The sequence below is a fragment of the Sander lucioperca genome, chromosome 5 (genome assembly GCF_008315115.2).
Source record: "Sander lucioperca isolate FBNREF2018 chromosome 5, SLUC_FBN_1.2, whole genome shotgun sequence".
NCBI classification, from domain to species: domain Eukaryota; kingdom Metazoa; phylum Chordata; class Actinopteri; order Perciformes; family Percidae; genus Sander; species Sander lucioperca.
Window position 1 is genome coordinate 36463804 of NC_050177.1, and position 12500 is coordinate 36476303.

The 12500-nt window shown below is 42.2% G+C and overlaps 1 protein-coding gene across 5 annotated transcripts in view; it reads left to right on the forward strand.

Moving 5' to 3' along the window:
- The first annotated feature begins 2714 nt into the window (after positions 1-2714).
- Positions 2715-12500, forward strand: part of smtnl (smoothelin, like) — a 45455-nt gene continuing 35669 nt past the window's right edge. For 3 of the 5 annotated variants that reach the window (XR_004102204.2, XR_004102205.2, XM_031283657.2), the window contains exons 1-2: positions 2719-2860; positions 3217-4156. Coding sequence is in view for 3 of the 5 variants with exons in the window: in XM_031283657.2 (XP_031139517.1) it covers positions 3482-4156 (675 nt within the window). In the remaining 2 variants the exon portion in view is untranslated. Of the gene's footprint in view, positions 2878-3216; positions 4157-12500 lie in introns of all 5 variants that reach the window. The other 2 variants (XM_036001303.1, XM_031283658.2) reach the window with 2 other exon arrangements.

A 12500-nucleotide genomic window follows, 5' to 3' on the forward strand; every position in this document is an offset into this window, starting at 1 on the left:
ACGTTGTACCAGAATAGGTTTACATGGTTTAATTTTCAAAAAACACTATATTTGTGTTGTACTGCACATTGCTGCAGCTCCTCTTTTCACCCTGTGTGTTGAGCTCTCTGTTTTAGCTACAGAGTGAGACATCACACTTCTGTTCCATCTTTGTTGGGAGTCGCACATGCGCAGTACCTAGGTAAGGACTGCTAGCCAGTCAGCTGCAGAGTATGAGGGCGTGCCACGCTAGCAGCTAGGCAAGCATTATAACGTGTGTTACAAAGTGACGCACGTTCGTCACGGAAGTAAAGGCTGGACTACAATAGAGCTGTTTGGAGCAGTTTGTGAACACTGTTTTCTGTTGGAGATGGTGAGTGCCTTTGGGGTGGACTTTGGGCTTTTTCACTTTGTAAACCTATAACGTGCACAAAAAAGATATATAACACAATAAAGGAAAGGGAAAAGCCAAAAAGCATAATATGAGCACTTTAAAACCTGTTTCCCCCAGAACCGTTAGGATGATATATAAAGGCATATATGAGGAAATAACAATGGCTTTCTTAACTTTTTGCAGATGTTTGGCTTTTGACAACTGTGATATATTTTTGCCCATGAGTGTGCTATATATCGCAAACCCCAAATGTCTATTCCAGCCTGCTACATGACCTAATCCACACTTAATCAGTTGAGGCAGACACCCCACACAGAGGAATACGTTTGTTTGCAAATGTCTCTGCAATATCAACACATGGTTTTACTGGTTGAAGACCAGATGAGAAGAAAATCACAGTGTGTGACCTCTCCTCCTCAATAATCACACTGGACGTTTACAACCTCAGCTCTGCACAGAGGGAGCCAGCATCGCAGAAGTAAAACATATTCAGTCATTATCAAAACAATGAAAACCAGTATTGTGGGAAGCAGTTCAGCGAGAGAGCGAAGGCTCTGTTGTTGTGACGACAGCTGAAGTTTTTCATTACATGCCACTCTGATTCATGCGGCTCATTCCACGTTACCTGCTGACTCATTGTTACTAGAAAGCAGTGGTTCTCAAAGTTGCCTTAAGCAAAATTAAGATTAGTTTCATTTAATTTCATAACTATAATCTAATGAGCCACATATTGATGTCACACACTTAATCATGCTTTTGCTCTGCAAACACAGGTACTGAAAAAGTATTGATATCTTACAGCAGTATTAATTGATTTGCTTTTTTAGCCACTTGGGGAACAAGAGGTAAACACAGCTTGTACCTTTACTCTTTCACTTACATTTGTCGTATACCTGTGAAATTGTCACTGTGATTGGCATTATTTGAACATTAGGAAGCAACAGGAAGTTGGCTATGTAATGTTGCTGCTACACAGAAACGTGCATGTGAAAGGTTAACGACTACATATCAGTGTTAGTGTTAGATTTTCAAAAAGCTCAACTTTCAAGGATGGAAAACAGCTTCAATAGAGGAAAACATATATTTACAGATTTATCAGCATTACTGTGGACATAATAAGATACAAGAGCAATGTCCTCAGGAGGCTGATGAAGCTTATACTTGTGACCTCTGACCTCTACAGTGGTTTGTTGCCAGCTGTATCTTGTACAGCCCCCAGCAGACTCACATAAAACCCTGAGGGGTGTGTGTGTGTGTGTGTGTGTGTGTGTGTGTGTGTGTGTGTGTGTGTGTGTGGGAGAGAGAGCGAGAGAGACACACACTGAAAGGTGGGGGGACAATCTTCCGCTAAATCACCTCACCAAGCCCCCTCCTCATCTCCCAATGCTCCCTGTTGCACCACTGTTCCACACACACACACACACACACACACACACTGTTGACAGTAAACAGAAGGGTGGAATGTTGAAGTATTTGCTTGAGTCTGTTGCGTGCACACACACACACACACACACACACACACACACACACACACACACACACACACACACACACACACACACACACACACACACTCTTGCTATCTGGTGTTGAATGTTTGCTTTGTTGGGGTCCAGTTACCAGGGGGAGGGTGGTGGTCCTCAGCAGCTTGTCTGTCTCATCCTGCCATTAATCACACAACTACTATAAAATAGAATAAAAAACAAAAACAACTATTTAAAGTGTACATCAAGGTAAACAGTGGAAGGTAAATCTGTAACGCTTTCTATAGGCATTGACACGGTTATGTTGTACGTCTTTGGTATACATGTACAATAAGTAGTATAAAACTCTTATGAACATACAGCCTATGTGGAAAAAATAATAATGCGTTTCTGTAATAAAAGTGTGTTTGGATTGGCTGTGTGAAACAAGTTGATGCGGAGATTGAGACATGAATAATCTATATTGACACTACAAAACTGAATCAGATTAGGATTATGATGAGATTATGTGTCCTGTCCATGATTCTGAGTTTTTAATTATGTATTTCTTTTGAAATAAAAGTAGGGACAGGAATGAATTAGAGACAAAAAGAAAAAGATGGCACTAGGCAGGGAAAGGCATACCTTTGATAGAAAGGAGAGGAGAAGGAAGAGGTTCAGTGAGAAAGTAGGAGAGAGAAGGAGTCCTCCTTCCAATAGTTTACACAGTGCAAGAATATAAAACCTACCCGGCCCGCCTCCTTCCCCTCCCCTCACATTTACTACTCTGTCCATGTTGTTTCTACACTCCTCCACCTCCACTGCCCTGCTCCTTTATCCCTCCCTTTCTCCTCCCTCCTCCAGGCTAGAAGAGAGGAGGGATCAACCTGAAAGTTTAAACAAACCAGAGAGCCGGCAGCACAGAGCAGAGCTCACACACACACACACACACACACACTCATATTCATATAGCAGTTTAGCGCTGAGGAAACTCTAGTGAGCTGGACCGGAGAGCGAAGCTGAGGTAGGTGTGTTGCAGCTGTGAGTAAATATTACCTCACTGCTGTGTTTAATGGCAGTTATGAATTGCTTGGAGATGTATGCTTTCTTTCTGTCATTCTGACTCCTTTTAAAGAGATTGTCCTCAGTTCAATGCTGTCAGAGCAGTTGTGTTTGAATTAAGTTTGTAATGGTTTGTTGTAGATCTGAATTAAATCATTTAAGCCTTGATTTCATTGTTACTATCCTGCATATTTTGTAATGTAGCTGCATTTTTTTGCACGGGACATCCCATTGGCCTCGGGTTCGTCGGTTCTTTTAAGAGTTTGACAGCTGTTCACTCGCTAAAGGTCAAAAGTCTTGCCCCTTTTGTGCTTTCAGGCAGAGTGAAACATCTGTACCTGAAAAGCAGAGATAATTGAAGGAGAACCAGCCCGGGACGTCTCAGGACAGAGCTGGAGGAGTGGGGATAGAACAGACCAGACCTTTGCAACCCCCTTTCACCCTCCCAACCCTTGTCTGTCCAGCCAAAACCTGACTGAAACTACTCATTTTCCAGTGGCCAGAGGATCTCACTCTCAGACGTCAGCTCACTGACTGAGAGGCTGTCTTGTCTGCTTCATCACCAGTGGCTACAGCTGCACCAATGGAAGCCCCAACCCTGGCTGAGATGGGAGACTTGTGTCACCCCCGGTCTTCCTCTCCAGAGGGGGAGACAGTGTGTGCAGCTCTAGCCCGTTATGAAAACACTCTGCGGGATGCCATTAGGGAGATCCACGTGGACGTCAGCGCTTTTAAGCTGGGCATGGAGCGTCGTCTGGAGGAGACAGCCAACCTGAGCGGGCCTCTTGGACGAGCTGTGGCTCAGCTCCAGCAGGAGAACCGGCAGCTCAGGAGTCAGCTGGAGGCTCTCACCCTACAGGTGGAGCTCATGAGTGGGATGATGTGTGACAGGAGCACCTTGCTTAACAACAGCCACAATCACAGTCATAATCACAAGAATCACCTCAGTGACATTCAGGAGAACCATCAGGAGATAAAAGAGGTGATCTATGGGAAGGGTGAGGCGCACACTCAGAGCCAGGCTCTGGTCCACATCCAGCCCTGCAGCCTGGGTAGCAAAGCCCAGACTTACAGTGGCCTCAGCAGTCAGTCCAGTCCTGCGTCTCCACCTGCCTCCTTCTCATCCTCCCCCAGCTCCAGCAGTCCTCCTGTTGGCTCCAGAGTTTCCTCCATGGTGACGGGCCCAGTGTCAAGCAGCAGCCCCTCCACTGCCCGCTTCTCCAGCCGAGCCACATTCGCTGTGTCCAGCAAGACTAACGTGAGTACTGAGTACTTCATTTTTCTGCATGCGTTTGTAGAGAAGAGATGGTGGATGCTTTCATTATCCCCCCCCCCCCCCCACACAGTGTCAAATGCATTGATTTTAAATTGAATGCTGTTTAACACTATTGATTATATAAAAGTGGATATTTTTTTTATATCTTCTTTTTTATAGTTTGGTTTTGTACTCGCAGCGCTGTGGAGATAGGTCTGGCAATGCGAGGCTAGTTTCGTACTAACTTTCCAGTTTGCAGTCCTTCTACGACCACTTGGAGTGGCAGAAGCTGGATGTTTCAGCCATTTTTCTCAGACTTACCTATTTCAACTGTTTATCATTTTAGCTGTTTCAGCCGATTCCACAATTATAATTACCAATTATAACCGTTACTTTTAGCCAGCTATTTCAACCATTTATCCGTTAATTTAAGCTAACTATTTTAACTATTTATCCGTTACTTTTTCAACTATTTAGCCACTACTTTTAGCTATTTCAACCATGTATCTGTTACTTTTAGTTAACTATTTCAACCATTTATTCGTCACTTTTAGCTATTCCAACCATTTAATCATACTTTTAGCTAACAGTTTAGACTTCTCTTCTCACTTGCTCACCAGTTTTCACACACTCAGCACATAATGTAGTCTGACTCAATATGTGAATATAATAATTTACCTTTTTTTCAAATTAGTTCAGCTACATCTTTTCACGTATGCCCTGGCAACTGCATAAGTAGCCCCTCAGGTACAACCCTGCTTTGCATGTCAAAAACTGCCTGGATCGCAAGTCTCAAGGAAGCTCATCCAAGACAATTTGGAGTTTGTGTCCTCTTGGGCAGTTGCACACAGAGGCTCTTGACATATTTGTACTGAACGACCACTTAACACAGTGCCAGGTTCTTTGTAGCACGGATGGAAATGTACATATATACATATACAATAGCAGAAGAGATAATCCAGTAATTGTGATGTAATTTGTTTTATGTTGGGTAAGGGCCACTGTGGTAATGAGGCAGAATGTGAGTTTGACTGAAGACGTGTTGCATTGTGGCTGTGTGAATGTGTCATACGAGGCACTGGCTCTGTCACTGCGGTTGCACAATAGACCTCCACCAGCATATCTAATGGATTTATGAAGTACAGTAACATGAGTCGAGCAGGCGCCTGGGAGGTGAGGTTAGTGTGGTCGTGTGGTTTTTAGACCTGAGTCAAATATGTGAAATCAGCATTGTGAAATTCAGGCTTTGGTTAGTCATTATCGCTGTTGTCCTCTTCAAACCTTGTGGCTCCGTGGCTGGGTTGGATCAGTGGGTAGAGCAGGCGCACATATACATAGAGGTTTATGCCTCAATGCAGAGGTCCAGGATTCGAGTCCGACCTGTGACAATTTCCTGCATGTCTTCCCCCTTTCTCACCTATCTTTCCTGTCCATTAAAGGCAGAAAAGCCCCAAAAAATAATTAAACAAAAAAAAACCTTGTGGGTCCAGTTTGGGAGAATTTTATGTTTCAGCTTCACCTGAACGTTAACGTGGTTCTGGTTTGAAAAAACACTTTACTGAATAAATAAAAATAAAAAAAGGGGAGGTGGGGCTGGGGGTAAAGTTGTTTTCTCAGTTCCTGGAAAGCTGACATTTTCATTGATACCAAGGGTGTGTCAAAATTGGTTTTATGTTGTGTCTGTGTTACATCATAGTTAATCACTGCGTCAAGGGTGACCAGACGGCCCGTGTCTGTGTTTTAGTCCTTAGTGGTTTCTGAGTTATTATCAGCAATACATTTTAACTGTCATCTTGGGATGCTGCTAATGGAAGTATGCCCTGTGGAGTTGGATTTTTAACTCTTCTTGGAGTCCCTTAAAGTAATTGTTGCATATTTGAATTTGTTACCTCCTTTGGCTTGTCTTGCTTCTGGTGAAACCAAAAAGAGAATCTCCTGGCCTATATCCATCCTGTGGTTGCTGCATCACTCAGACAGTTGATGATAAAGGGTTTTCAGAGCAGAAAGGAAAATCTGTCCCATCTGTCTAAATATTTAGAAAAGTATAAACAAGCGGAAGACAATCAAGTCTTTTGTCTTCCCATTCTTCGGTGATTGAGTATACATGAGTGTGTTTCTTTGTTGTAATTCAGCCCCTTCAGGAATTGCAGGAATTTTAACCAATCTCTGCATTAATTGCATGAGCTTTTTAGCATGCGTGCTATGTTTTCCCAGAAACCTTGTTAAGCACTCTTGCAGTACAATCCAATTGTCTGCTGTCCATCAGTACGTACAAAACAGGAGCATTTAAGCCAGTATCAGCTAAATATAGTGCTTCCATCTCAATGATGAAATATGCTTATCTCAAACCTAGTTTGGTATTTCTGTACTGTAATTTCTTGTTACCTATCAGTATCAGTACACTGATACATATGCAAGAAGCTGATATTTACCGATATATCAGCCTGGGGTGTTTTCCACCAGACCGAGTAGATTGACCACATGTGTCAATCAACAGTGACTTTTATTTTGTGTTATATTTATTACTTAAAGTAAACAGTGAATCCTTAGACATGAAATCACATGTCAAACTACTTTGCCTTACAAGTACTTCAAAGCCACAGTGGTTGACTTGAATGGCAGGAGGAAGTCCACAGAGGATTAGGTTATTTACTTCAAGGGCGCTCCGTCCTGCTGTGTGGAAAGTATGACATTTATGAGATATGTTGAGATTCTCTTTTTTTATTCGGAGCAGAGTTGTTCCTTGGTGAAGCTCTGTATTTTGTTTCTCCTGTATAAACTCACAGCTGACACAAAGCTGGGACTTATTACACACAAACACACACACACACACACACACACACACACACACACACACACACACACACACCTATATCCTCGCACACATTCTTTACGCATACAGAGTCTGATGCAACTGGCAGGAAGTTGCGTTCCCAATATTATACGGCACAGTTTGAAACCTGTTTTAAATAAATTGAGGTTCAGTGATTTTCCAAAATGGTACAGGCTGCAACAAAAGACGACTCCATGCACTATGTTCAGTGTTATGTACCAGCATCTATTCACTATCAAAAGTCTTGCAAGGTACAGTACATGCACACATCGTCATACAGATACAGATGAGACTCACGAAAAAATGTAAAACCACATGCACGCACATGCACACATTATGCAAATAGCTGTTAGTCCTGTAACTGTAATTACCAAACGATGTGGTGGATACAACAGAGGAATTTTATCTTCTGTGAAATCATGTGGTCAGAGCTAAACAACACAAGGGCACCTTTGTTTCCGTGTGTCTCTGCTGTGGGAGATCCCCCGCTGTCAGCCAAGCACACCGCTGCAGAAACAGATCGGATCAAACATGAAAACATGCTGTGAAATTATATACAAGTGCACAAAGGTTCACTGTGTGTATCCAGTTTTTCTACTCACATCATGGTAATTAGCTTCATGGGATTTTGCTTTGGGTCTAGATCTTGACACACTGCAGTTTGAATCGTAATTGCAGCTCGCTCTTCTTGCCACATCCTCACCTGTCTGTCAGAGATAGACGTGAGGAGGAAGACACAGTACATAAAGTTCAGTTGACTATTCATACAGGCCTGATTGACATGCTACACCGACAGTTTTACACACACACACACACACACACACACACACACACACACACACACACACACACTCACACACACACACACACACACACACACACACATACACACACTGCAGGCTTGGATCCAAGGTAATGCTATCTGTGCCACAGAGATGTGTATAGGCGTGTCTGTCTTCCAGCCTGCTCTCCAGCTGTTACTGTGCACATTCACTGTGACCTGCCAAGCTGCCACAAGAGGACACACACACACACACACACACACACACACACACAGACACACACACACAGATCTCTGAAACACACCTGCAGCATGTCAGCATGATCTTGTTCATACAGAAAACACACCTGCAGCACGTATCTGCATGAATTATGAATACTTACTTTCTTTTCTGATCTGTCCGTCTCTTTTTTTTCCACTGTGTTCTTCTCTCTGCTCTTTAAACAAGAAAGATGTTGTTCTCTTTCTATCAGCTGACTTGGAATATATTTATATATAGGGGTTGTAGGTTTCTTCCTCTCATTCTGCCTTTATTGATAAAAACCTTGATGGTGAATGCTTTGCAATATTTGGGATACTGATTCAGTACATCGGAATTCACATAAAAATACTTGAATGAAAACCCAGCTGTGTGTGTGTATATATGTGTGTGTGATGTTTCCATCTGGAAGGTTTTTTGAGGTCTGTAGAGGCAGCTGTGTGGCTCTTTTCTATCCTCTAATGGTTCTGGGAAACAGGAATTAGTCAAGATTAGGATTAGACAAAAACCTAAACCTCCTCAACAATGTCTCCTCTTCCCCCTCCATTACACACACACACACACACACACACACCACACACACACACACACACACACACACACACACACACACACACACACACACACACGTGTCAGCAGACAGCGCCACTGTTGCCAATTACAGTGCCAAAGCAGCCGTCTCAATGGGCAGTTGTGTGGGTTCTTGTGCTTCATTGGGAATACATTGAGTATGGAAGGATTACAGTATCAACCCTCCACTCTTCCTCCCCCTTTTCTGACTCATTCCTCTCCTCTTCTCCATCTCTTACCCGCACCCTTATCTCACTTCAACATCTGTTTAACCATAGGCTCAGCTGACATTTTGTGCAGACATGACACATTTTTTGATCAGTTTTGAGGAATACGTTTAAGCATCGAGCTTAAAAGTTCAGTCTTAATGGTCAAAATAGTAGTTTGACAGAAAACATCTTAAAATAAATGTAAAGGAATACTTCACCCTCAAAATGACCATTTGTATGTGAATCAGGATATCTTGAACTCTGCTGCTTTGATTTTGACCATTCTTGTTTTAATAAGTCTGTTGTGAGTCCTTTAATCTTATGAAAATGTAATGCTATATTGCTGGATTTCACTTTTTTATACAAATTAGGCCACCGAGGCCATCACAGGACACTAAAACTCATTAATATTTATATGGAATAATGCTTCCAATTCCATAGACAACAAATGTATCAGGGAGAAGATTTATTAGAGGATCAAATGAAAACGTTATACATACATTAATTAATAATTTACATACTTGCTGTGAGATTTCTTAATATTTATCATTCTTTCTCTGAATCTGTTTTCTGTCACAGAAACACACACTTTCATTGTCCTTACCTACAAATCCTTGCCAAACCACACCTGTACCACTCAAGACTCCACTGCTGCGGAGCATTAGACACAGTACATTCCTCTTGCACCGCGTGCCTGTGTTCATTAGCAGATGAACATATCAGATTAGCGCAGTCAGGTCAGAAGGTTATCTACTGTTCTCTTTCAATGTACAGACTGGGTGCGCTTAATTTATGGCTCAATACAGCACATGTTATGTAAGATTTCTTGAGATTGAAAAGTTGAGTTTGGGGCAGTTGTGGATGTGTTTCTTGTATGGGCTCATACAAGAAACACATTCCTTTCTTCAACGCATTAATGCAGGAAGCATTCCAGCATCCAAACTGAATTACACTGTGATTACTGGCTGCTGGTGCACACGTTTACTTGCACGGACCCTCCTTTAGCATTAACTTATGAAAAAGGTGAAACCACTATCGTGTGCTTGCTGCAGTGTACACACACATACTTGTTTTTGTACATGTGCAGGTACATTTTCCTACATTCTGTGATGTGATGCAGCAGCTAGCCGGTGTTATTTTGGTCCATATAGAGAAGTTGCTGTCCTGTCTGAGTAGAAGTAGCAGATTTTTCTCTGTTTAAAAAATAAATTATGTCATGGTGTTGTATGCTGAGTGGTTGCAAGTTCGCCATGCTGCAACAATAACTTCCTATTACAATAATTGCATTTGAAGTACGTAAGTGTGATCTGGTGTGCCTCACTGTGTAGTTTCTTCCACACTTCCACGTATTCAAAGCCACCTTGGCTCCAACATGTAGTTACATTTTTAAGGAGGCGCATAACCCCTGAACACAAGAGTACAAATCCCACTGTAGGGCACAACCCAACATTTATATTTCTTTATTGATCAGTGTTCATATGAGGTTAATCCTTTTTCAACAGCCAACTTAATGGTAAACTTTCTCACATGTAGTGTAATAGCATAATTAAAAAATTAAAAATAAAAAGATTACGTAATGGCATAAATGCCAAACTCTTTCAGATATTGAACAAGAACAGACTTACCAAAACTGGCTGCACACATGACCTCAAATGTCAAATTGATAGAAGAGGCAGTCACAATTATTTGATGTTCCACAAAGACACTAAGACTGTTTTTTATCCACCCTGTAAAAGAATGTGTTGATTTGGTGTAAAATGTAACCTCACCACACACTTCAGTCAGCCTGATCAGTGATCTTCAGAGACTGAGACTCTCACAGTACGTCAAGTAATTGAATGAGCAGAAAATAGGATTCTTGTGCGAGAACTAATCCCCCTTTATGAAATACACGAAACATGTGGAATGTGAAATGATAGATACATCAACAGTACCAAAAGTATAGCACATAAAAAGAAGGTTGGCATGAATGTATTGTATAGAGAAGTAATTAGAAGTGTCAGGTTATAATGGCAGCGCTGCACACCTACATGAATATGACTGGATGTTCCTAATCAGCTGAACCACGCAGCTGATGAATGATCCAGCGATGGTGAAGCATAAATGAAAGATCTGATGTCAATCTGGTAATTCAAGCACAACTTTCATGTTCTGCCTGAACTAACCAACACGTTCAGACACCCAACTCGTCACGTGTACGGCAGCTTGGTCAGGACCCCTTGGTGTCACATTTTTATCACTCTGGGTTCCCCTTTGGCATCTTTTTTTTCAACGTACAGGGTATGGTTAGGTTCAGGCAAAAAAAACTTGGTTATGTAGAAAATAAGTAATTTAACTGCTTCATACTGACTATTTGGTTTGCTTTGTTTCATTGCTTTAATTTTCTAATCTCTTTTGTCTGTCGCTGGCAAAGATGAAGGGAAAAAAGACATAGACATGAGTGTGTGTCTAGATCCAGCAGGTGACTTTTACAGATAATTGAATGGGTGAGAGTGTTTGATTCTGTGTGCTCAGGGTTACACTGCTGCGTAAAGAGAGTGTAGTGTAGTGTTGTTTATCTCCATGACAAAGATCTTTGACATTTACCCGCTGTCTGTGGAGACTCCCCAGGCTGAGCCAGCTCTGACTGTCTCTGATACTGTGATGTACGACCTCTGATCTCTGTGTGTACACAGATTCTAGCAGCACCCATGCATCCATCCATCTATCCATCCATGTACTCCTCCCTGCCTCTGTGGCCCCTTCCTCACCCTTTTACCCCTCCCCCAATCTCCCCCTCAGTGCTCGGCTGCATTTTAAGGCTGGATTCCTGGCACCAACCCCCCTACGTTGCTATTAATACAGCCATGAGCAGGACAGAAAACAGAGCTTCAAACACTCACACTAAAAAGGCAAATATATGAACTGGCTTTTAAATCATAACTCTAATTTAAAAACCTGTCATAGATTGATTTATCATTTCACCCAATATAATTTCAAATTCAGCTCTACACTATTGCTGGGCCCTCTTCCTGTTATTAATTTGCATGGGTGGTTTGGCAATGCAAACAATTTATCAAGGCTATTTTGAATGCTGGTTTGGCAACAATATTTATTTTGATTAAGACATGCTTTTAGCAAGAAGTTAAAATAGATTTGGACTGATATAGAAGAAAGAAACTGAAAACAGGGCACAGTTGAAGAAAAAAGCAAGTGTGTGTGTGCTGGGGGGTTAACAGAGGTATGCAGCCACTCCCTGGCTACCCCTGGCTCTCTTAATGACTTCCAGACAATAGGCCGTGTTCCCGTCATCATGTCTGTGGAAACAGGTTAATAACTGACTGGCTGGTGGGACAACTCTCCCTCGCTGCCCTAAGGATCAGTAAGCCTTACTGGAAGTCAACTTCAGAAGGAGATTTTAAGGTTGCCTCTTTGGCTATGTCAGCTCCATCCACCATGGGGATACTTTACAATTTCATTTAGCTGCAGTCAGATCCAGTGTTTTGGGCCCAGTTTAATGCCCAGAAGGCACTTTAAGAAATAGAGGTTGGGTGACACTGTGTGGGGTCGTGGGTGAGAGAGCAGGGGTTCCTGGAGTTTTTTTTCAGACATTAAGTCTCCCACCACAGGAGAGTGACCCAGATATACCTGCTACTTTGGGCATTTGGGTGCTCAGGAGAAATAGGAACATGACCCAGAGTAAATCTATCGGCCCG